General features: G+C 42.8%; 1 protein-coding gene across 1 annotated transcript in view; it reads right to left on the bottom strand.

The window, feature by feature from the left end:
- Window positions 1–24,748, bottom strand: part of UPK1B (uroplakin 1B) — a 30,083-nt gene continuing 5,335 nt past the window's right edge. The window contains exons 2-8 of the mRNA XM_049628231.1: window positions 18,188–18,275; window positions 16,852–17,052; window positions 14,390–14,464; window positions 13,318–13,440; window positions 11,029–11,208; window positions 4,853–4,936; window positions 1–938 (exon numbers count right to left, since the gene is read on the bottom strand). Coding sequence (XP_049484188.1) covers window positions 888–938; window positions 4,853–4,936; window positions 11,029–11,208; window positions 13,318–13,440; window positions 14,390–14,464; window positions 16,852–17,052; window positions 18,188–18,256 — 783 coding nt within the window. The 5' untranslated portion in view covers window positions 18,257–18,275 and the 3' untranslated portion in view covers window positions 1–887. The remainder of the gene's footprint in view (window positions 939–4,852; window positions 4,937–11,028; window positions 11,209–13,317; window positions 13,441–14,389; window positions 14,465–16,851; window positions 17,053–18,187; window positions 18,276–24,748) is intronic.

Genomic DNA, 24,748 nt, shown 5'->3' with positions numbered 1-24,748 from the left:
TTTAAAAGCCTTCTTTATTTATAAGACTAGACAAACAAATATTGAATTATAAGAATTTCTTTCAGGACCACAAATAGAAACAGTTCAGAAGAGGAATATTTTGACAGTAACAGAAATCACCATAAATCATGTAGCTAATAGCCAGCTTGCTTCTCTCTTGTTTGAAAGGTGTTTTAAAAGTTGACATGGGTGAATATGTGACAAGCCCCTTCTTTGTCCCCAAAAGTCCATATACTTTTCATGGGAGAACTGAGCTTAATACACAACATATCACTCTGCTGTGTCTGAGAGGAAGTTTCAACCACTATTAACTCAAGGTTGGATATTGTCCTGGAGAATAAAGGTGTCCTAAGTTGGCATTAAGGGAATCACATGAGTCTGCGTAGATGGGAGACACCATAGAACAAAGGCCAAAGACACCAAAGGACAAAGGCCATAGAACAAAGGCCAACTTTTCCTTAGTTCTCCCACCTGTGCAAATTTGACTTGAATAAAAGCCTTTGGAAGTCTCTTTTAGAAAGCAGTGAGAAATATTTGCCTTCCAAATACAGACTTGGGTTTACTGCGATATCACAGGTTCCTGTGGATGTCTTTATGCCCCCAAATTAAACATAAACAGGGGTGGAAGTAGTTACCGTCTTTCTAAAGTCTCCTTTTCCTACCATGTATAAAAATGTCGCAGAACCCCAGACCAAGCTGAAAACACTAGTGAGAATTTTGAGAGGCTGAGAGCTCAGAGGAACACCACACCAACTGACTTGGTAATTTGAGTAAGAATGCACACATCCCCTCAGGGCTCAGATGTGAGATATATACTGGGAAAGCAAGCTTGCAGCACGCGGTCCAGAGTCGCTGGAGGAAGGTGGTATAATGGTGACACTTCATTCTTAATATTCGATTCTGCTCCAGTAGAACATGGTACCCAGGAGAACCCAAAACTAGAATAGAAAGGCCAAAAAATAAATAAGGAATTGTTTTAGAAACATCTCATACTTGGGGGGAAAAGGATGTTAGGTTCAATGGAGTACTACATGGCAATGAGAAAGAACGAAATATGGCCCTTTGTAGCAACGTGGATGGAACTGGAGAGTGTGATGCTAAGTGAAATAAGCCATACAGAGAAAGACAGATACCATATGGTTTCACTCTTATGTGGATCCTGAGAAACTTAACAGAAACCCATGGGGGAGGGGAAGAAAAAAAAAAAAAAGAGGTTAGAGTGGGAGAGAGCCAAAGCATAAGAGACTGTTAAAAACTGAGAACAAACTGAGGGTTGTGGGGGGGTGGGGGGGGGGGGAGGTTGGGTGATGGGTATTGAGGAGGGCACCTTTTGGGATGAGCACTGGGTGTTGTATGGAAACCAATCTGACAATAAACTTCATATATTGAAGAAGAAAAAAAAAAAGGATGTTAGGTTCACTCAGGCTTAGATGATGCTGAATTTTTAAGAGTAATCTCACCTTAAGAAACCTCGTGGGGCAGGGACACCAGGGTGGTTCAGTCTGCTAAGCGACCGGCTCTTGATTTTGGCTCAGGTCACTATCTAACAGTTCTTGAGATCACGTTGGCAGCATGGAGCCTGCTTGGGATTCTCTCTTTCCCTCTCTGCCCCTCCCCTGCTTGCATTCTCTCTCTCTCTTAGTAAATAAGCAAATAAACTAAAAACAAACAAACAAACAACACCTCATGGGGCAGAGGTAACTATCCTGCCACTCAGACACACCTTCCCCATTTCCCACCTCCCTGTCCCAAACTGCACCCAGACTTGCCGTCTTCTGGGATTGCTCCTCTCACCTCTGTGCTAAACTAGCCCCCCTGGGGAAATCCTTTCTTCTTCCCATCAGGGCTAATGACCCTCCAGTGGCTTCCTATTTCTCGTATGTACCATTTGGAGGTACAATTTTCTTACCTTCTACTATTGAACCTCTCCTCCCACAGGACTCCCTCTTTTCCCAAAAATGCTTATGACCTGGTACGGCCTCCCCTGCAGAATGCCACAGAACTCAAGGCATTTGACTCAGGCAAGGGGCTGGAATATCTGGGTTCTTCTGCAGCTCTGCTCCTCCCTCCCTACATTTGGAAAGTAGAGATAGTACCATCTTCTTCACCTACCCCCCAAGTTAGAAGATGGAATGAGATCATAAAATAGCATTACTGCTAATGTCTGATGTTTATTGACTACGTACTACACATCAGACACTGTCGTGAGTGCTGCGCATATAACTCCACTGAGTGCTTCCAGAACCCAGTGAAGAGACTGAGAGAGTGAGGAACTTAACCAAGGAGACTGGCTACCTACCTAGCTATTATTCTAGGGATTTAATGCTAAAAGCATTGGATATGACACCTTGTCCATAGCAGGTCCTCACTACACTTGGTTTCCTTCCCTTCCCTCTTTTGAATTTCATTCAGGGGGGCTTCCTAGATTCAGAGTCCATTTGAGGCTTGTGGAAATGTCAAGGGTTTTTAACTGGTCTGGAGTTTTAAGGTCCTTGAGAGCCTTTAAACATCATCCCACAGTTCCTGCTAGCATGGCTGAATAGGAACTTCACTGTTAAAATTTTTCATTCATTCAACAAAGTATCAAGCACATGCCATGTGCTCTGCTAAGCCCTGGGGATACAGAAGCTGCTGGTTCCCAGGCTTTTGGCGGAGACAAATACATTGTAGTAGAGTGACCATTACATGACAGAGGTGTGTGCAGAGTGTTGTGGGAGTTCCTGAGGGTGGGTGAGGGACCACCGATGACTTCTCAGAGGAAATGATTTTCCCTTCCTGCCTGCCTCACTCAGCTTCTCACCCCAAACCCAGCATTTCCTAAAGTGTGGTGCATAACCACCCAAGGGACCCTTGTGGGTGTCCATGAGGTCAAGACCTTTTGCATAACAGTGTTAAGACTTTTTTTTTTTTTTTTTTGCCCTTTTTACTGTTTTCACATTTGTACTGATGATGCAAAGCAGTGGAAAGTAAAACTGCTGGCATCTTAGCAGGATTTAAGTTAGAGGCACTAAACTGTGTTAGTAGTCAGTGTATTCTTCACTGCTGTGTACTTGCAGTAAAAAAAAAAAAAGGCAGACTTAAGAGATTTAGAGTTTTAGAATTTTAAGGTTGTTTTTGGTGAAGCAGTAAGAATTACTAATTTTATTAAGTGTTCACCTTTGAATATACATCTTTTTAATATTCTTGAAACAAAGTATGCACAAAACAGTTTGTTGCATAGTGAAACCTGATGGTTGTCTGAAGGCAAAGCACTTGTGTAATTGAGTTGTATACTAAACCAGCCATTTTTTCATGCAACATGACTTTTACTTGAAAAAATGACTAATAATAGACAAGCTACAGTTATTCAGATTGGATGTTTGGCAGACATTGTCTCAAAATTTTACAAAGTGAGTCTGTCACTTTGAGGAAAACAACTGACAATACTTGTTGCCAGTGATAAATTTGGGCACTCAAGCAAAACTCAGGAAACTTGTTTCTGTCATGATGGGCCCATAGCACCCCCATGCTTAAGGTCCTTTCCAATATGGCAATAACAATGAATGTGATTTATTGGTTGCATAGAGAATTCAGCCTACATTTGGAAGATCAGCATAACACAGTGAACCAATATTTTCCCAAATAACCGATGCATGTTGTTAATAGAATCACGAATGGGTAAATAACATATGCAAATTTCAAGACAAATTGATGTAACCTATTTTAATATAACAGTCTGAAAAGTTTGTTGACATAATTTTAGAATCCACGTTGCAACTAATGTTTAAAAACTACTAGTTGTCAAGCTTTGTGTAATATCAAAGAATATTCACGATTACGTTTAGATAAGGCTATCAAAACATTCTTGGTTTTTTCACTACCTATCAGTGTGAGGATGGATTTTCTTAAAATCCTTCAACCTAAGCAATATACTTTAACAGAGGAAGTGAAGAAGCAAATATGAGAACCCAGCTGTCTTCTATTAAAACCAGACACCGAAGATACTTTTAAAAATGTAAAACAATGCTACTTTTCTCATTGTTTTTGTTTTAGAAAATAGGCACTTTTTTCACAAAAATATATTGTTAACAGTAACATGTAATCAGTTTATTATTGTTACTTTAAGTGAATTAATAAGTATTTTTAAAAATTCTGTGTTAATTTCTAATAGCGTAACTATAAATAGATATAGCCCCCATAAATAAAAGCTTGCTGGAGTCCTCAGTAATTTTTGAGAGTGTGAAGGGGTTCTGAAACCAAAAGTTTAGAACTTCTTCCTGAATGCAATGAGTGGCTCTAAATCCTGACAGCAAATTAGAATTATGTGGAAAAAAAAAAATTTTTTTTTTTAAATGCCTGGGTCCTGCCCCTAGATCCACTGAATCAGAATCTCAGAGTTTGGGGCTCATGCATAGTTTCTTTTCCCCGAGCTTTCCCAGGAAGTTTTAATGTGCAGCCAGGGCTGAGAACCACTGCCCTACCTTTCTGTTGCATGAACATCACATAAAGTAGATGAGGTGAGCCTGGAGGAGGCAGCTCTTTGGAAGGAGCAAACGCAGATCAGTGCTGGGCAGGAGCCATCTAGGGAGCTGACAGTGTTTGGTATTTAACTATAATGAATTCATGAGATCTAGAGAGCCGGAAGGGCAGGCAAATGCTTCCCCATCAGCCTGAAGAAGGATGTGGCTAGTAGGGCACATCTCTTCCCTGGTAGGGGATATAAACACCCACTTGTCAGGGGAATCCACTGTCCTTGGTCTGGTCCTGACTAGCCCTCAGGTCCAAGGTTTTGTTTCCAGACTGTCTAGTGTGGCTGGATTAACCAGGGGTTAATCTCAAGTCCTCTCCTTAATTTGTGCAGGGAAATACTCACAGTCCAGCAGAGAATGGCAAATCCAAACCAGGCAACCCCCCAGGCATGTCTGTTCATCGGTCCAGAGATGAGTTCGTAGCAGCCCTGGAGGGGCAGGTGATCCCACATGGGTGTGAGAGGAACCAGAGAGAAAGATGTAAGAGATGGGGGAAAAGCAGATATCTATTTGTATCAATACTCTTCCAAAGTCTAATTTAACATAACCAGGCTATTTCAACATCCCCGTGGACATCCAGGTATTAACAGGGCTCTGCCGAGGGGATAGAAATAATTCTGTTCAACAGCTACTCTATATCACATTATTTTGTGTCTTTATCACTCAGTCTAACAAAGGTGCTGCTATTTTAGTCTGACATTTTTTTTAAATTTTTTTTTTTTAACGTTTATTTATGTTTGAGACAGAGAGAGACGGAGCATGAACAGGGGAGGGGCAGAGAGAGAGGGAGATACAGAATCTGAAATGGGCTCCAGGCTCTGAGCTGTCAGCACAGAGCCCGACGCGGGGCTCGAATTCACGGACCGTGAGATCATGACCTGAGCCAAAGTCGGACGCTTAAACCGACTGAGCCACCCAGGCACCCCTGTTTATTCTTAAAGAAAACTGCTTCTAATCTATGAAAATCAGAGTTGTTTTTTTTTAAGCATTGAAAGAAGTCCTGTTTCATGCTTTCATTTGACACTATGTTTCAACATATCTTTATTGGATTCTAGTGAGGGCTTGAAAAGCCATGTGTGCGTGCAAATGATTCATTTTTTATTAATCAAATCATTCATTCATGCATGCCATAATCCGGAAAGTTTGTATATTTGGCACACTCTGTTCCATCACCATGCGAAGTTGCAGGAGTAATACACACACGTGGGGCTAGGGCTGCCCTCTGAGTGACCCATGCTAAAGCCCTGGGAGAAGTCTAGGAAATGCAATCGCCAGATGATTCCGTGGACTTTCATGTCCAGAGTGAAATGCTCTCCAAAGGCTGACCTTGAAGTTTAGGCCCTGCCCAGTGGCTATAGGTGACCGTTTAACGTTCCATCTTTTCGGACCCTGCTCCAGTCCCTTGTTAACCCACTTACGCACCCTGCCTTTGCTAAGTACCTCTATTTTCTCCATTTACTCTTCTCTATATTACAGACGTCTGCATTCAACTACATGCTCAAGTAAAAAAATTGAATTATCTTTAACTGTTCTTCTCTTATCCAACATCAAATACGCAGGCAAAACCTTTTGGGTCTACTTTATTTTATTTTATTTTTTTTAAGATTTTATTTTTAAGCAATCTCTACACCCAACATGGGGCTCAAACCTACAACCCTGAGATCAAGAGTAGCATACTCTTCCAACTGAGCCAGCCTGGGTCTACTCTTAAAATGTATCTCAGGGACACCTGGGTGGCTCAGTCAGTTAAGTGTCTGACTCTTTGCCTCGGGTCATGATCTCACGATTTGTGGGTGTGAGCCCCGTGTTGGGCTTTGCACTGGAAGCATGGAGTCTGCTTCGGATTCTCTCTCTCTCTCTCTCTCTCTCTCTCTCTCTTCATCTCTCTCTCTGCCCCTCCCCCACTGGTTTCCCCCCTCTCAAAATACATAATACATAAACTTTAAAAACTATATCTCAAATTCAAACACTTACTAACTCCTGCTGACACTTTGGTCCACTATGGTCTCACACCAGAATTACTACAATGGCCTCTTAATTGGTCTCCCTGAGGCCTGAGCCTACTGTTGGCATCCTACTTACCTTTATATAGTGCCAGAGGGATGCTTATAAAACATAAATCAGATAACTTCAAATCCCTGCTCCAAAGAAATGGCTCTCCGCCACCCTTAAAATGAAATTCTGAGTCCTCGCAATGGCCTGCGGGATACTCTCTGATGCGGCTCTGTCTCTATGACCCCAGCTTCCTCTACCAGAAGCTGTTTCCCTGCAAAGCTAATGAGCTTAAGCTTCAGGGCTGCTTACTTGCAAGACCATTTCAAGGCCCTGCACCTAATTTTGTATGCGTATTTTCAGTTTTTTTTTTCCTAAGGGGGATCCTTCCCTGCAGATTCAAGCCCTACAAATCCTAGATCATCCTTGCCTTCTACTCCTCCACTCATTCTGGCCTTGCCATGCTGATGTCCTTGGTGTTCCTCTAAAATGCTAACAGGGGTGCCTGGGTGGCTCAGTAGGTTAAGTCTCTGACTTCAGCTCACGTCATGATCTCACAGTTATGGGTTTGAGCCCTGCGTCGGGCTCTGTGCTGACACCTCAGAGCCTGGAGCCTGCTTAAGATTCTGTGTCTCTCCTTCTCTCTCTGCCACTCCACTGTTTGTGCTCGCTCTCTCTCTCTTTCCAAAATGAATAAACTAAAAAAATTTAAAAAGCTAAGAATGCTCCCACTTCAGAGCCTTTGCACTTGCTGCTTCTTTTCCTTAGAACTCTCTTCCCCAATCTTCTTTAAGTCAAGGTCTCATTTCCTCACTTAATTCAGAACTCTATGCAGATACTATCTCAACAAAGCCTTTCCTGACCACCATAGAGAAAAAAAAACCCTATCATTCCTTATATACCTACCCTGCTTTATTTCTGTCTATGGCATTTATCACTACCTGGAACATATCATGTATTTACTTGGTAACTTGTTTGGTGCCTCCCATACTACAGTGTAAGCTCTGGAGGGCAGGGATCTTATTGTGCTCATTGTTGAATCTCTAGAACCCAGCACAAGTGCCTGGCACAAAATAGGCACCCAATAAACATTGATAGAATGAATGGAACATGATACGAAGAGATGATTATGACAATATCATTCGTGACACAATAGTTCACAAACACTCCTGTATCCATTACTCACTGATCCTCCTGACATTCCTGGACATTTTGTCCTAACATGTACAAAAGCCCACTTATGTCAGGTGCCAGGCACTGGGCTGGACATTCAGCAGTGACAAGACAGACATGGGTATTGTTCTCATGGAACTCACAGACAAAAGCCCCAGGTTTTTCACCTCTTCTTATTTAGTGCCTTTTCATGATGCCTTTTTATCATTGTAGTGGTGCTTACTTTGGTCTTCCTTAGTTCTGTGATAATGTTCTTGAGGTATAGTGATTAGATAGCGCGTAGCGTTTCTAGGGCAGTTGGAGCATGAGTAAGAATACATATACCTGCATCTTACATGCTATGTGAAATTCTGGTTTACTTATTTATTTTTTTAAGTTTATTTTGAGAGAGAGAGAGAGAGAGAGGGAAGAAAGAGCGAGAGAGGGAGAGAGAAAAAGGGCAGAAAGAGAATCCCAAGCAGGCTCTGTGCTGTCATCGCAGAGCACGACATGGGGTTCAAACTCACGAACTGCGAGATCATGACCTGAGCTGAGATCAAGAGTCAGACACTGAACTGACTGAGCCCCCCAGGTGCCCTGGTTGATTTCTATTATCACCACACTTATGATGACATCCCTAATTTTGTTAGCCTTCATTTATGCAGATTTCGAAAAGCCACAAAATGGATATGAAAAAGAGTCATTTATCTCTTCAACCAACCACCCACCAAACATTCCCCAATGCCTGCATTGTGCCAGGCAGCCTGTGGGGCACTGGAGACACAGAATGGAGTAATGCATGGTCCTCAAGGGGACTCAGAAAAAAGGAGCCTTGTGAAAAAATACTTACGATATGTCAACTGCAATGACAGAAGTACAGTGTATGAAGTACTGGGTGGCATATTTTCCTTTGTGGAAAGGGATTGCTATAGGAGAATTAGCAGGACTTATAACGTGGAAAGGATTGTGGTGTGTGGGAATCTGGAGGACCAGGAGGGGGAGAAGTGGAAAGGATTAGAATATAAGAACTTTGTCGAGAGTGAAGAATGAGTGAGATTGAGAAAGTAGGAGCACGGGGAGTTAGAGACAGAAGGAAGTTAGAGACGGGGACAGAGAGAAGAATTTCAGGTCCAGGAATTTGGCAGGAGAGTAGGGTTGCGTGATGATGAGTTTGTAGCTGTGGTGTAGCTGGTGGGTGGGTAAGGAGATGGAAATGTTAAGGACAGGTGAGGCCAAGGAACCGAAAGGGAGAATGTGAGAAGGGTTGTCAAAACTCGAGTGAAGGTCCCTCCCTACTAGAACATCACATGTCCTAGGGAGATAAACTGATTATCTGAGGGCAAATACCCCTTTCTGTCTCTCTCACAGAGATGATATAATTTCTATGTAATTACAGTCCAATCAAGATATGTTTGTGAGGGTCAGTGCCAAGGTTGAAATATGGAAAGCATTTTATTACTCCTGAGAGTGATAATTATATTGCATATTGTGATTATAAGGAATAAATTGAATCTTTAGAGCAGTCTGAATGTACCTGATTAAAATGACACTAAAACAATGCTGCTCAAAAGCTAAATAAGGGTTGCTTTGAAGGACTCTGCAAAATAATCTACATCACTCCTACGTCCTTTTCCGGATTAATGCATCCAATCCCAGTCCAGGCACCCTTCCAGATGTGGGATGATGATCAGCTGTACAGTGTCCTTCATTCTAAACGTGCACATTGCATTATTTACTGCCAGACTAAGGAGTCTGACATTTCTCAAATTATTTAACAAACTGGCACACAACCAACTTTCCTCAAAATGGTAACTCGCAAAGCAGTATAAACCTTTCAGAGGCTGGCTACAATGATACGAGGATTCGCGTTGGGCTATTTGGGAATATTTCCAAATTCTTTCTTGGCTTACAGTCTAGGCTCCGGAACTAGACTGCTGGGGTATGAATCCTGATTCAACCATTTACTAGCTGAGTGACCTTGGGCTAGGTACTTCTTATATCTCTACATCTTAGTTCCTCATCCCTAAAGTAAGAATCATAATGGTGCCTACTTTTTTTTAACGTTTTTATTTCTTTTTGAGAGACAGAGAGAGAGTGTGCATGTGCGAGAGTGAGCAGGGGAGGGGCAGAGAGAGAGAGGGAGACACAGAATCTGAAGCAGGCTGCAGGCTCTGAGCTGTCAGCACAGAGCCTGATGTGGGGCTTGAACCCATGGACTGTAACATCACGATCTGAGCCAAAGTCAGACGCTCAATGAACTGAGCCACCCAGGTGCCCCCTACCTTTGATCTTTAAACAAGTTAATATACATATGGTACTTGGAACAGTGTCTGGCTTTAGTAAGTACTCAATAAATATTAGTTTTCAGGATCATTATATCATTCTCATCAGGCTGGAAACACTTACTCAAAAACCATCTGTAACCAAATCACCAATCTAATATTTTATTAAGACTATCCTAGGGGAACTTAGGTGGCTTAGTTGGTTAAGCCACTGACTCTTGATTTTGGCTTAGGTCATGATCTCATGGTTCATGAGATTGAGCCCCATGTTGGGCTTCAAGCTGACAGAGTGGAGCCTGCTTGGGATTCTCTCTCTCTCTCTCTCTCTCTCTCTCTCCCCCTCCCCCACTCACATGCTAGCTTTCTCTCTCTCTCTCTCAAAATAAAAAAATAAACACGAAGAAAAGTATTATCCTATATTATCACTGAATAAGGAATGTGGTTATATAATTACTGCATTTACCATCAGCAATTGCCATTGCTTTGGAAATTAGCAAAGCATTCTCTCTTTATACACCCCTTCCAATTTACATTTTGCAAAAATAGAGCAAATCTTTGCTTAATGTAAATAGTTTTTGAAATACCAGTTCTAGGGGTCCCTAGGTGGCTCAGTTGATTAAGCATCTGACTTCGGCTCAGGTCATGATCTCTTGGTTCATGGGTTTGAGCCCCACCTTGGGCTCTGTGCTAACAGCTCAGAGCTGGGAGCCTGCTTCAGATTCTGTGTCTCCCTCTCTCTTGTCCCTCCTCTGCTCATGCTCTCTCTCACTCTCTCTTTCTCTCTCTCTCAAAAATAAATGTTAAAAAAAATCGAAACACCAATTCTGTACATTGTGCAAATAGTTTGCATTTAAAAAAGTTGGACTTTGTTATTGCAATTCTCATGTTCTGTCAATTCTTTTAATATGCAGATTTTCCCAGATCACCCTGCTAATCTTAGCATCCATATTTTACTACCAGAGAAGGAAATAGTTGACAAAAGGTTTAGGAAAAAGGATGCGGAATTCTTTATGAGAGACTATTACCTACAGTTAAGCAGTATTTCCCTCATGAAGAGCAGGAAACCTGGCCGGTCTGGGGTGGCGAGGACTCACCTGCTTGTGGTAGTAACCAGGCACTCCTAGCTTGCAGGCCTCCAGGTTGAGAGGTTTTTTAAGACTGTCCATCACACAGCACTGACGAGGCCAGGGATAGTCGGCATCATTATTTTCGGTCCGGAAGGCAGACGTATATTTCTGCCAGTCTGATGGACCATTTACACCACAGCAATTGTCCTGTCAGTGGAAGAGAGATACAAAATTCTCTTTCATGGTCCTTGCTAGAGCCATCAATGTAGCAACTGAGATTTTATGGACAAAGAAGATACGGAAAGTATACCATATCTTGCGTTTACTAAAATTCCCCAAACAGGGGCGTCTGGGTGGCTCAGTCGGTTGAGCATCTGACTTCAGCTCAGGTCATGATCTCATGGTCTGTGAGTTCGAACCCCGCGTCGGGCTCTGTGCCAATAGCTCAGAGCCTGGAGCCTGTTTCGGATTCTATGTCTCTCCCTCTCTCTCTGACCCTCCCCCGTTCATGCTCTGTCTCTCTCTGTCTCAAAAAAATAAATAAATGTTAAAAAAAATTAAGAAAAAAAACAAAATAAAAATAAAATAAAATTCCCCAAACAAGAGCTGAGGGTATTAATAACTTACATTTTAGAGGTTGGAAAATACTTCAACATTTGTTACTTTACTAGCTATTGATGAGCTCCATGGCCTTTGATGAGTTCAACTCCCTATGCCTCATTTTCCTTAACTGTAAAACATGGCCTAGTTTCCTTAACACAGCCCATGGTCCTCAGAGTTTCAGTGAGGATTAGTTAATGCACCTAATCTGTTTTGTACAACGCCTGGTCCATAGTAAACCCTTGCTAAATGTTAATTATTATTAATATGAATATCTTGATACAGCAGTGTGAGAGAGCTATAATTAGTCTCACGACATATGAGCAAATCAAAAATCAGAAAATTAAAACTTCTAGTGGTGAAGAAATTAGGAATAATTCTTATTTTACATTTCTATATTTTTAACATTTTCTAAAGTAATTATGTATGACTTTAATAATGGGAAAAAAAATAACCAAAACCTGGTGGCACACAGCTATGTCTCTACATAGGAAATGAAGATCAGTGAACACTTAGCTAATGTCCTCACAATCTGGATAGAGTTGAGGTTAAGGGAGGAAACATACTTCACATCATTTTCCTTCCTTTTTCTAAATTCTGTTCAAATGTTTCAAGGGAGGAACTTAAAACTACAGGCCCCTCTCAACGTTTAGAATAAATACTTCGCAACAAACTTGATGATAAATCAGCTGTCTTTAAAGCATGTCCTATTTTGCTACTGGATTATGGAAAATCTCTCACCAAGGGAAATAAGTATCCTGCATTTTGACCTGAGACTTTTGGGGAAGAATGGTTAAGTTTGAGCCAGGATTATTTTAGACTGGGCTTTTAAAAGTTGGTAAGAAGGTTTTTCAAAATATGTGGGCATTCCCATTTCCATTCAAAGGGCTTAGTTCTTGTTAAAAGAGTGGAAAAAGTACGTGACCTATGGTCAGAAGAGTGATAGAAAGTAAAAAAAGTGGCCAATGAGTTGGAGTTTCTAATGGGGTAAAAAGAATTATTGGAATAGGAATATTCAGATAAATGAAGGAAATGATAGAAGATAGAGGGTAAAGAGACATTAAAGAAGGCACAGAGGCTATATGGGAGTTTGCTGATGACGTACTGTGAGCAGGTAGAGGGGAGGGGAGAGAGGGGGCAGTGTGAGAGTTGGGTCAGATTCGGGTTTATGTAGGGATAAAAGTTTACAAAGGCAGTAGGGGTGATTATGGATATTCTGAAAGACTTGAATTTTTGATGATATTTAAGATAAACTTGCATATAAGGTATGATGGCCAGTTAGAGAAAAGTGGGCATTCAAATCAATTCATACCCCATGGTCCTTAGGAGGACTAGCCCATAGGTACTAAATAAGCAAAATAGGGAATGATTGCCACTTGAGTTCACTGTGGTGTGGAGGAAGCAAACTTTTTCTTTTAATGTAAGTGATGCCTGAGTTCTAAGAGGCAGCATGTGCCTCTAGATTTCTTAACAATGTCATTATCCCTAAATGGAAGTTAATCAACATCATGGATTGAGAATAAAATAGTGATCTTGGGGTCCCACTGAGTGATGTGCACACAAGAGGCATAGATGAGAGGAATAAATGAATTTGCCTATGTCCAGTCTCTTTTTGAAGGAAACGGCCTAGAGACTGTGGTCCCCACACTTTGACTTCACTTCCAACCACGTCTTCACACCTGGATACTGGAGTCTCCCCAAGACTGCAGGCATTACCTGGAGCATGAGTCTGTCCCAGGTCTTGGTGACTCCATTGTTTTTCCATTGGTCGTCATTGTTTGGAGGGCTATTATTTTGGTACCTCTCCAGCATCTGCTTCAGGAAGAGGTTGGGCGTGAACTATGGTAGGAGGAGGCAACACAAGAAGAAGAGTTAGCACACTCATCCCCAAGGAAGCAAAATGATTTGCTCTGCCTGTTGCTGGGGGCACTGAACGTTATCTTCTGGAGTAAAACTGCTGGAGTAAAACTGTGCTCAGAGGCACCAAGAAGGGTGGTGTATGTGGGAGGTTGCTTTGCATGTCTGAAGTCCTTATGAGGGGGAATTTAAAGTCTACCATCCTCAAAGAAATCCCAGTGAGACTAGGGCAGGGGGCAGGCATCGTAGGGTGGCTTGAACTGGGAAATGGAGAAAAGGAGAGATGAGGGATGCTGAATTGAGAGGAAGTCTTAGATGCTGTGGATTATTGCCCATCCTGCTGGAGGGCTAGAGGCTACTGCAGTGTGGGGAAGAGCACAACAGTACAAGCTTGGGTCCTGGAGTCGCTCTGCCTGGACTCAGGATTCTTCTCCTTCCCTTACCAGTTGTGTAACCTTGGACGAGTTACTTCACCTTTTTAAGTCTCATTTTTTTTAAAAAAAATCTATAAAATGACCACAGTGATAATACCTACTTCATAGAGTTCTTATGAGGATTAAGTAGTTATATATTTAAATTTTTTTAATGTTTATTTTTGAGACAGAGAGAGACAGAGTGAGAGCCGGGGAAGGGCAGAGAGAGAGGAAGACACAGAATCCAAAGCAGGCTCCAGGCTCCGAGCTGTCAGCACAGAGCCCGACACGGGGCTCGAACTCACACACCGTGAGATCATGACCTTGAGGCAAAGTCGGATGCTTAACCGACTGAGCCACCCAGGTGCTCCAAGTAGTTATGTATTTAATATTAGTACACATATTGGAGTGCCTGGTACAGTGTAAGGGCTTAATACGTGTCAGCTCTTATATTGTTATGATGATAACAATGATTCATGTGATCATTTTTGCTCTGTGCTTTTTGTGATTGTACTCACAAAGTCTCGTTGCGTTGCTGCTGTGATACAAGATGCCACTTCAAAGCCATATACTATAAACATCAGAATGAAATACTGGAAGGGAAACAAATTTAAAAAAAGCATTACATGTATCTCCAAAGAGAGAATTAAAAAAAATTGTTATATTCTTTCAGCATATTCATCAAAGTGTAACCATCTAATCAATAATGAAATTATTCAACAAACCTTCATTGATCAGCTGCTTGGAGCAAGTCTGGGTGCTAGGTGCTAGGTGCTAATCAGCTCAATTCTCTCCTTATCCCCAGACAACAAATGGCTATTGAATACAGAGCTTTCTCACTCCAGTATATCCTATATTTCTACTTTAACTGAGAAAAACAAATACAAGAGAATGAACTGGGGTGTGCATGCCTGTGTGTGTTCAATGGCTGGCAAAAGAGTTTTGGTGGACCGGACACTATATACAGCTTCAAAAATCCCCTCATTAAGATAAATTTTCTTTACGGTTTACTGGAAATTTAGAATTACAAAGGTCAGAAAAAGATGACCGGATCGTGTTTAATATCCATTGTCCCTCTTGACAAGGGTCCTGAGAGGAGCAGGCAGCCTCCAGGTACACAGCTCTTCACCGGCATTCTTCTCTCAACCCCCACCCTTCCAGTTATGGGCCAGGCGAGTGGAACAGACCTTGCTGTGTGGTGTTGCTCTCATGTGTGTGTGTCCACACTCACATGCATGCATGCACATGTTCACGTGATGCCTCCCCACCATGCAGCCCCTGTTTGTGACTGGAAAATATCTGAACAGCAAGTTGCCTCTGAATCAGGGATGGGAACTATTTGTGAGGGTCTGTCTTTGCTTTCCTCAGCCTTGCACATTCACTGTTGGTCCCCTGCTGCAGTGTCCGTGGGGGAGGGCAAGGAAAACGGTCCTCTCTCCCTGGGCAGGGGCAGCTGGGCAGCATTCTGAGCAGGACCCTCTGCTGCCCTAATTACTCAGCTTGGATAAAGGCTCTGGCTGGAGCAGGAGCACCTTCAGAGGCCTCAAAACATTCGCTGCCTTGTTCTTTGTCAGAGCTTTGTGTTATGGGTGCCTGGCTGGCTCAGTCCATAGAGCATGTGACTCTTGATCTCGGGGTTGTGAGTTTGAGCCCCACGTTGGGTGTAGAAATTACTTAAAAGTAAAATCTCTGAAAGAAAAAAAAGAGCTTGATGACTCTTCTTGGAGAGGCTCAGAAACCCCTTAGAGACACTCCAGACAGGAGGCCCAGGGTTCAGGTGTTTTCTCCGTCAGCCCCTTGGAAGGGGCACTGCTCCTTTTCTCTGCAGGGCACGGTGAACAATGTTTCCTTCTGGCTGTGTCAGGAATACATGGAGGGCCCAAAGTGAGACCAGGATGCAGGTGAAGCTGGTCTCTGAGGACACCTGCCCCTCCTCTCCCTTTCCCTGCATTGTTGTCCCCACCCAAAAAAGTGGGTGCTTTTGCCCTGGAACTTAACTCACACTAAAGGAATCAGAGAATGTAAAAGTTCTGCATTCCCTGGGTGCCAGGACAATGTTTAGATCACAGGAAAAGTAAACCGACAAGCACTTTAAGTTGCTGGGCTTGTTCCATAAAGATGTAACTCAGGTCCTTCAGCATTTGGGTAGGAGAGTTATTTCAGGGTGGGGAGTGGGGGTGGGACCCCATCACAGTGTGAGAAACCATTGACCTGAGCATGGGGGCAGAGAATAGAGGTCTAGACCCAATACCAAAGGTTCTTAACTCAGCTGGTTGCAAATTTGCTTCCATCTACAAAGGGAGGGCATGACTGTCTGTGGCTTGGGGCAAAAGTTTCTCTGTGGGTGCACAGTGTTAGAGCCTCCACAGGCAGATGGAGCTGAAGCCGAATTCTCTAGTGCTGTGCATCAAGGTTTCCTAGGGGCCCTGAAAAGCAGAGTGAATGTATAATGTAGGAAATGCAGGTCATTATACAAAATCATCGGCCTTGGGCTCAAAAATTTCTGAAAAAGCTCATGCTTTCTCTTAAAAATTCATGCATATTTTGTATTTTATATCCTAAAATATCACTGATTAATATTAAAATAATACTTTAAACTACTTGTTGTCAAGAGAAAAACTCTAATCATCAAATTCTCACTCTGTCTCTGCTTTGGCCTATGTAGCTCCTGGCTGAACCCACTGGCTGCAGCTGGTTGGAGAAGCACAGATCTGGAAAATACTCAACAGGGTCACCATCAGGTTTCTCTCCTTTGGGTTCTCTGTACTGGAATCTTCTGGACTTGAAATAGTGGAGGGCATCTTTGCCCCCAAAATGGTCAAGCTTCGCTGCAGGGAGAGTGTTTCCTTCTTCTCTCCCCTTACCTGTCTCTCTCTGCTCCCACTTAGCCCACTAAAAGCCAAATCACTATGCTCAGGGAAGAAGAAAAGAATCCATCGAAATTGGCCCAGGAGGCAACCGTAGAGTTTTAAGCTCTCACCGCCAGAAGAATTTTCCTGTTGGACTTCATGATGCCTACAATGCCTAGAACGGACAGGCAGAAGAGGCAGATGCCAACAAACATGCCAATCCAGGCTGCCCCATAGATGTCATCATTGTCAGTGGCTTCAAGCAGCGGGTAGAGGCTATGCTGGTCGGATACAAAGAAGATGCACTCTGCAGTCAGGGCGATGCCGCACATCTGGGGGCAGAGGGCATTCTGTCAGGCTGGTAGTGCAACAGCGTTGGAAAAGGGATGCAAAAGTGTGGGGAGGGGTTAGTAAGAGAGTCTAACTCCATCTCTGCATAGGCTCAAAGCAATGAAGTGAGACTCATCGCCAGAAAATCAAACTGCTCCTTCCATCCTATTACTAGGATGTATGCCTCCTCCCACCTGTCACTGTCTTACTGCTATTTGGGGGAAAGACCCAGGCAATTTCAGACCATCTAAAGTCTGTGGGGCATGAACCACTCAAACAACATCTTGTATGAACAGAACCTCCCACCCCTACTCCCACGGTCCTTCGTCCCAATTCCTGGATTATAATATTTAGACTAGTCTTTGTCTGGCACTGAGCATTAGAGCTGGAAGTGACCTTGGTGGTTATCTTTCCCACCCTCTGCATTTTATTGATAAGGGACCTTGTCCTTGAAAGCTGATAACTTGTCCAGAGTCATGGAGTCAGAGGCAGGCCCGGCCAAGACCCAGAGATCGTGACTCTCAAGCGCTCTGTCAGCACACTGAGCCCACACAGCCTGACCTCTGAGCCACTCTCCCATCCTGGTACTGGCCTCTGTGTGATAAAGACAAGTAAATGCAAACATCTGTCCCCAACAGCCTTAACAGCACTGTTCCATGCAAATCAAATCAAGGCAAAATAGGAAAGAAACACTGAAGTGTGTGTGTGGTGGCAATATTTGCACACTGACCATGGTTGACATGGCTTCTTTTGGATTCTTGGTTTTAAAGTTGGGAGGGAGGGGTTTGGGAGGGGGCACGGGCTAAATGGGTAGGGGGCATTAAGGAATCTATCCTGAAATCATTGTTGCACTACATTATTAACTAACTTGGGTATAAATTTAAAAATTAAAAAAAAACCATTTAAGTTGGGAGGGAAATATCCATTTTTTTTGACATATCACATAGTTACATATGATTATTTATATAATTAAATTCTAGCTAGCCTATTTTGCTAACACATTTCCTAAAATTAGGAAGAAAAAGATAGGAAGCCAGTAAGTATATCATGGTTTTCCTTTAAACTCCCACTTTCGATTAATCCAAAAATTGTGATTACAGAAAGAACAGAATTTCCTGAAAAATACTCATTACTTACACCAACAATCACATTTCCAAAAATCAGCAGGCCCTGGAAGCAACGAGCAGTGGAGTCATCTTTGGCCATCTTCAGGATTTCCCCCAAGCTGAGGACACGAGAACATTCCAGCTGAGTAGGACCAGGTGACAAATGTTGCTCCAGGTTTCATAACATGACTCCATCACACTATCACCTGCATCACCTTCTCGTGTTCCAAAGCATCCAAACTGAAGTCAGGCAATCATTTAGCAAGGGAGGGAATTTGATTACTAAGCTCAGGAATCATTGCATTTTTTTTTTTTACTGTAATTTTATAAAGAAGAAAAAAAAAAGTAAAGCCTGCCAGAGTCTGATCAGTAACTTTCAGTTGTTCTTTAAGGTGGAGAATATACAGACTGTGCACTTCTGAGTGATGCACTGAGGTCCTGCACGTTAACAAGGGCAGACATGGGGTGCTGAGGACTGGGCAGGGCTGAAGCACCCCCAGGTGCCCCAGCGTGGCTCTTCCTATCCTTGGTCATGGCAAACTGAAACCCCAAAGGAAAACTCATGGCCAAAGTTGGCAGCTGGTGCCCATATGGGCTACAGGCAGCTGTTAAAAATAATTACTATCAGAATATTTTGTTACCTTCAAAAATAGTTGGCAATTTAAAAAGTTCCCTGGGGGCACCTAGGGGGCTCAGTTGGTTAAGCGGCTGACTCGATCTAGGCTCAGGTCATGATCTCACTGTTTGTGATTTTGAACCCTGCATTGGGCTCTGCACTGATAGTGGGAGGAACCTGCTTGGGATTCTCTCTCTCCCTCTCCTCCTCCCCTGCTCATGTGCTCTCTCTCTCTCTCTCTCTCTCAAAATAAAGAAACAAACATTTAAAAAAAATCTTTAAAAAATAATGAAAAGTTCCCTGTTGCACGAGGAGTGGGAGAAGAGGGGCTGACATATAGTTCCTGCCATGTGTCACTCTACTAGGTACTTCACATGCACACATCTAATTCTCGTAGCCCAATTAGGTAGAAAAGAAAAAAGGTGAGGAGGCTCATTTTGCAGATGAGGAAACTAAAGCTTTAATTTAGGTAATTAAGTTCCCGGGGGTCATGCAATGGAAAAGGTAGGCTGGAGACCTTGGTCTGTGTGACTCTGGAGCCCAAGTGCATCCCCTCAACCCACACTGGCTCCTAGAAATTATTTACAAGATTTAGTGCTTTGAATGGCACTAAAAAGAAGTGGGCCTCTCCCTCCCTCAGTATTCTCTGGAAGGAACATGAGGGTAAGTGTTTGGGTCAATTACTTTAGCTTTTGTACTTAAAATACCTCCAGAAAAGCCGTCCAGATCTCTTATTGTGTTGTTAATTAAATTAATCACTTCCTGTATTCATGCTTTAAACCAAAATGTATTAAATGATATGACTTGAGTTTTGAGGTATAAAAGATATATTAGGAAGATTGCTGTTTTCCAGGATTTTGTGCTCTCGTCGGGAAGCTAAGACAGGTTCCTAAATAATTTTATTACATCTAGGAAGACCCTAAGTGCTATGGGAGTTCCGAGTAGGGAAGACATAAGCCTTGCAGGTATGTGTGGTTTTGATAAGTAGACTAGAGATATAGGGTGTGGTGTGGGAGGAAGTGGGGGTGTGCAGCTGACATTCCAGGGAAAGGAAATGTCAGGGACCAGAGACCTAGAAGAGCAAGGTGGCGGTGAGGTGGCAAGTGAGTCAGTTTGGCTGAAGTCCCAGTTGGTACAGGGGATCAGTGGGAGGCAAGTCTTCTCAGACTTTGCTAAGATTTGACTTCCTTTGTTACTACTCTCTAATGTAAGTGTTAACAGCCTTCCGAAGAATCTTAGCTTCTCCATTTTTCCCTTCCTTGTTCACCTGGGTAGCTGTGGGAATTGAAAGGAATTAAAATTCATGAGTGTTTCTGGCCCAGAGCTGGGTGCATAGTGGGTACTCTATCAATGTTTGCTGAGTGAATAGAACCGGGCCATTGTTACAAGATCTTTATGAGTAGTTTCTGCTTAGAAATGGCATTCATTCTTTCCCGCAATTGTTCCAGTAATTGTTAAACATTAGACTGAGTGGAGCCCGAGTGCCCTGAAGGAGTTAATACACAGTCTGCCAAGGGAGATCTTTACTCATGTAACCAGACCAGTCACATTGTAAAGTTCATTACTGGTATGCACAGACATTGCTCCTGACAAGTTAAGTTACCATCTAGAGACATGAATAAATAGACAGTGGAAGGCAGAAGTTCAAACAACACAAGTATAGAGAGTAAAGGGCAAAAGTCTGGAGGCCAAGTGCAGCACCATTTCAACCAGTACAGATTATGCACCCATTTGCTGGGTAGCAGCAGCCTGTTTGTGTTGACTAGCTGGTTAGCAGCAATTCGTTCTTTCAAGGAATGTAAAGTGTGATGACAGCAACATGGGTTCAAAGCAAAAATGACTGTATGCAGTCAAATAAAGGGGGAAATAGGACTATGGATAAAAGGAAGAGAGTATGAGGCTACCTAAGAGGGACTCTATTGGTCCTTTATTGCAGAAAGGAACTGAAGATACTCTGAACAAGGGATTTGGCCCGGTGACTCATGAAGCCCCATAACGAACTTTTCCAAAGAGGAACCTGCCACACCGAGTTTTATAAAGGAGGAAGGGACAAATGAATAAAGGAGAATTGTCCATCAGAGTCAGGGTGGAAACGTGCAGACAAGAGTGGGAGAAGACAAAGAGTGGGCAGATGAGGGGTTAGTATGAGCAAAAAGAAGAATTAACAGAAGAAACCTAGACAGGCATATGGAAGGAAATGCCAGAGAGGCAGCCTGACTGTATTTATGGAAGGCAGAGATATAGTGATGGTAAAACATTCTGAAGTTGCTGACCACTAGATTTTTCTCCTTTTCCCCTGTGAATTCTCTTCTTCAGGCCTCTGGGATCAGTGACACATAATAACTTAGAAAGTCACTCTCGTCTTCCAAAATAACAAAATGATGATGAAAGCTGCCATTTAATGAGCACTTACAATGTTCTTAGCACATGTTAGGTACTTTATGTGCATTTTCTCTCAACAGATCCAAGAGATGGGTATTTTTTTTAAGTTTGTTTTATTATTTACTTATTTTTGAGAGAGAGCAGGAGTGTGGGAGGAGCAGAGAGAGAGAGGGAGAGAGAGAATCCCAAGCAGGTTCCATGCTTGGCTCAGAGCCTGATGCAGAGCTTGATCTCACGATTGTGAGATTATGACCTGAGCCAATACCAAGATTCTGATGCTTAACTGACTGAGACACCCAGGTACACCACGAGATGGGTATTTTTTTTTTTTTTTTTTACTAAAGTCTGAACTAGTTTCTTATGGCTGCTGTAACAAGTTACCGCAAACTTCCTGGCTTAAAACAACACAAATGTAACATCTGATGTGGAGGTCAGAAGTATGAAAATGAGGGGCACTTGGGTGGTCAGTGGGTTGAGCCATCAACTCTTGGTTTCGGCTCAGGTCATGATCTCCCAGTTTATGGGTTTAAGGCTCTCCCACCCACCCCCCAGTGGAGCTCTGTGCTGAGCATGGAGCCTACTTGGGATATTCTCCCTCTCCCTCTCAAAAATAAAATAAATAAACTTTAAAAAAAAGTGTGAAATAAGTCTCACTGGGTTACAGTCAAGGTGTCAGTAGAGCTGCCTTCCTGGAGGATCCAGGGGAGAATCTGTTTTCTTGTCATTTTGCAGATGAAGAAAGGGAGGCTTGAGAGATTACTTACTTTGCCCAACACCACATTGCTAGAAAATGCAAAAGCTCAGATTCAAACCCAGGTCTGCTTGGTTTCGAATCATCTACATAACACTGTGCAGTTTATAAAGTCCTGTCACATAGATAGTACTTTCAGAATAAAAAGCAATGCCTGGCTCGCTTCCTTGGCAACCCTCAAGCAGAGAGAACAGGTCCATCTTCCTGCTCAGATGAGCCTGTCTTTGCAAAGGTCAGAATCAGTCTTCACTCACTTTTCTAGGTTCTTGTCTCCTTAGCTCCTCGACGTTGCACTAATATTTGTACATTTTCCCCAAACCCAGCGCTGCACCCACATGTTTTTCCAGAGATTTTGTTGAGATGTATCCCAAACCTGCAGTTCTCTCACCCACCCCTTGGGACCAAAATTCTTGGAAGGAAAAGGTGCAAATGTGCAGGTTAATATGACAGTCAATATTTCATAGCCTCTCCTTGGTCATTTGTATTTTAGACTAGGTTGGTGTCTCGAAGATCTAAAACATTGTTGTATCCATCAAATAGCTGCAAATGTCAAGAGAGATGGCAATTAGGGAACCGAGTGGATGCTTCTGGTGGCTCACGGTGTAGCCTAGTGGCTGTGGTCTAGCTGTGAGCACACTGGACTTGGTGTCAGAATGCTGAAGTTCCAACCCCCAGTCTTGCCCATCCTTACTGTGTATCCCTGGGCAATGCCACTCAGTGTCTACTTCCTCATTTATAAGATGGGTAAAACACAATGTGTTTGATGGGGTTGTTGTGATCACTGACATAAAAGATGCAGAAGTGGTTGGCAAATACTAAGTCTGTTTACAAACATAAGAAATTATGATTAATAACCAGGGGCATATTTAGGAAGGGCAGGATATTGGGCTATGGCCTTGCTCTGTGGACCAGTGGCACTGTAACACCTGGAGCCTAGCCCGGAGGTTTCAAGGTGACTAGTCCCACAGCCAAGGTCTTCCAGGTTGAGGTGAAGCAGCCCCTTCTTCCTTCCCTCTGTCCCCTGCCTAGGGCCCAGTCAGCCGTAAGGACCTATAGTCCTTACCCATGTGTGCTTTTTATTTTTCATGGAAGGATGCATGGGGGGAAATAATCTCTTTGGGACAAGAAACAAGTTTCCCAGTTGTGCTTGGGTGTGGCCAGAGTCAGGTACCAAGCAGCACGTCCACGTGGGAGGGACCCTCTCTGCATTCCATCAGCATTCCTGAACAGTTAACACCGGACACTGGGTTACATTGCCCGGGCTTTGGCTAGCTCCAGGGCCTCTGCTCCAGACCAAGGCGGCACAGAGCTGACACTCAAGGTTCTCCTCTGTGCCCAGGCTGTGTTTTTCCTGATGTAGAATTTACTTAGTGAGGACTCTGTTCTGCTCCCCTTGTGCATTCTTTCCTCCTGTTATCAATGTACAAATGGTTTCCTGCACTTTATTGTAAGAGTCTCCAAAGCAGGAGAAGGCACTGGGACCCTGTTTCATTTGTCTTTCTAGGTCCAAGGTGGTACAGTGCTTGACACATAGTAGGCACTCAATAAATTATTTTGATAGACAAAAGGCAGGCAAAGTAAAATTTAGAAATGTATATATTTGAATGAATGAATGAATGAATGAATAAATAAATAGACAGATAAATAAATATATGAGTGAATTGTTTGCATAGACCTCTATTGCACAGTAGGTTAGAGAGTACAATGAAGTGGGGAGAACATGGGCTTTGACTCTGCTACTTAGCATTGTGAGCTTGGGCAGTTTCTTTTTTATTGTTTCCTTTTCTTTTCTTATCTTTCCTTTTCTTTTCTTAAGTTTATTTATTTTGAGAGAGAGCATGAGAGAGAGCACAAGCAGGGGAGGAACAGAGAAAGAGGGAGAGGGAGAGAATCCCAAGCACCATTAGTGCAGAGCCAAACACAGGGCTGAAACTCACGAGCTGTGAGATCATGACCCGAACGGAAATTAAGAGTCAAATGGTTAACCTTTGAGCCACCCAGGCACCCCAGCTTGGGCAGCTTCTTAATCTTGTTGAGCTTCATCTCTAAATGGATATCGTAATAATTCACTCAAAGGGTTTGTGTGAAAATTCAGTGAGAATATATGTGAAATCTAACACAATATTAGTTACTCAACCAGTACTAATCTTCTCCTTACTTTTGCCTCAGTTTCTTGAAGCAGGTAGACCACGCTAACAGACTTGAATGGTGAAAGTACCTAAAACTAGCGATTCCATTGTGTTTTAAAACACAGAGCCACATTCCCTTTCCAAGAAAATAAGATCTTAATATGGAAAGCTAATGTATACAACCAGATCAAAATCTGGCTGAAACAAGAGTGGAGAGCTTCTCCTCATCAGCTCGGAATTTCCAAGCCACATGGCAAGCCCCAGTGTGGCTGCAAACCACTCTTCTAGAACTATCAGAAAAGAAAGATGTAGGAAAAGTACTGAGCTGGAAGGCAGCTACCCAGGAAACTAGGAGACACTCAACAGTGAAGTTGGGAAACCCGGTCGAAATGACTCCATGACATTACACAGTCTCTGTGTCAAAGAGACTGCGCTGAGTGGAAAACTTCTAGGAAAGGTTCTTGGAAAACAGGGGACTTCCATAATAGACAGCTGGAGGAGTGTCCCGGAAGGGGTTCCTAGCACACTTGGAGGAAAGGCAACATGATTTCTATGAAAGGAAACGATCAGGCCTGGCTAATCTTTCAGAGTTCTTTAAAGGCTCTGAATGCCTGTGCACAGGGACAGACTTATGAACTTATTTAAGTTAAAAAAAAAAAAAAAAGAAAGAAAGAAAAACCTTGACAAATTTTCACACCAATGGCTACTAAAAAA

Source organism: Panthera uncia, chromosome C2 (genome assembly GCF_023721935.1).
Source record: "Panthera uncia isolate 11264 chromosome C2, Puncia_PCG_1.0, whole genome shotgun sequence".
Classification (NCBI taxonomy): domain Eukaryota; kingdom Metazoa; phylum Chordata; class Mammalia; order Carnivora; family Felidae; genus Panthera; species Panthera uncia.
This window is presented reverse-complemented; position numbering and strand designations above follow the sequence as displayed.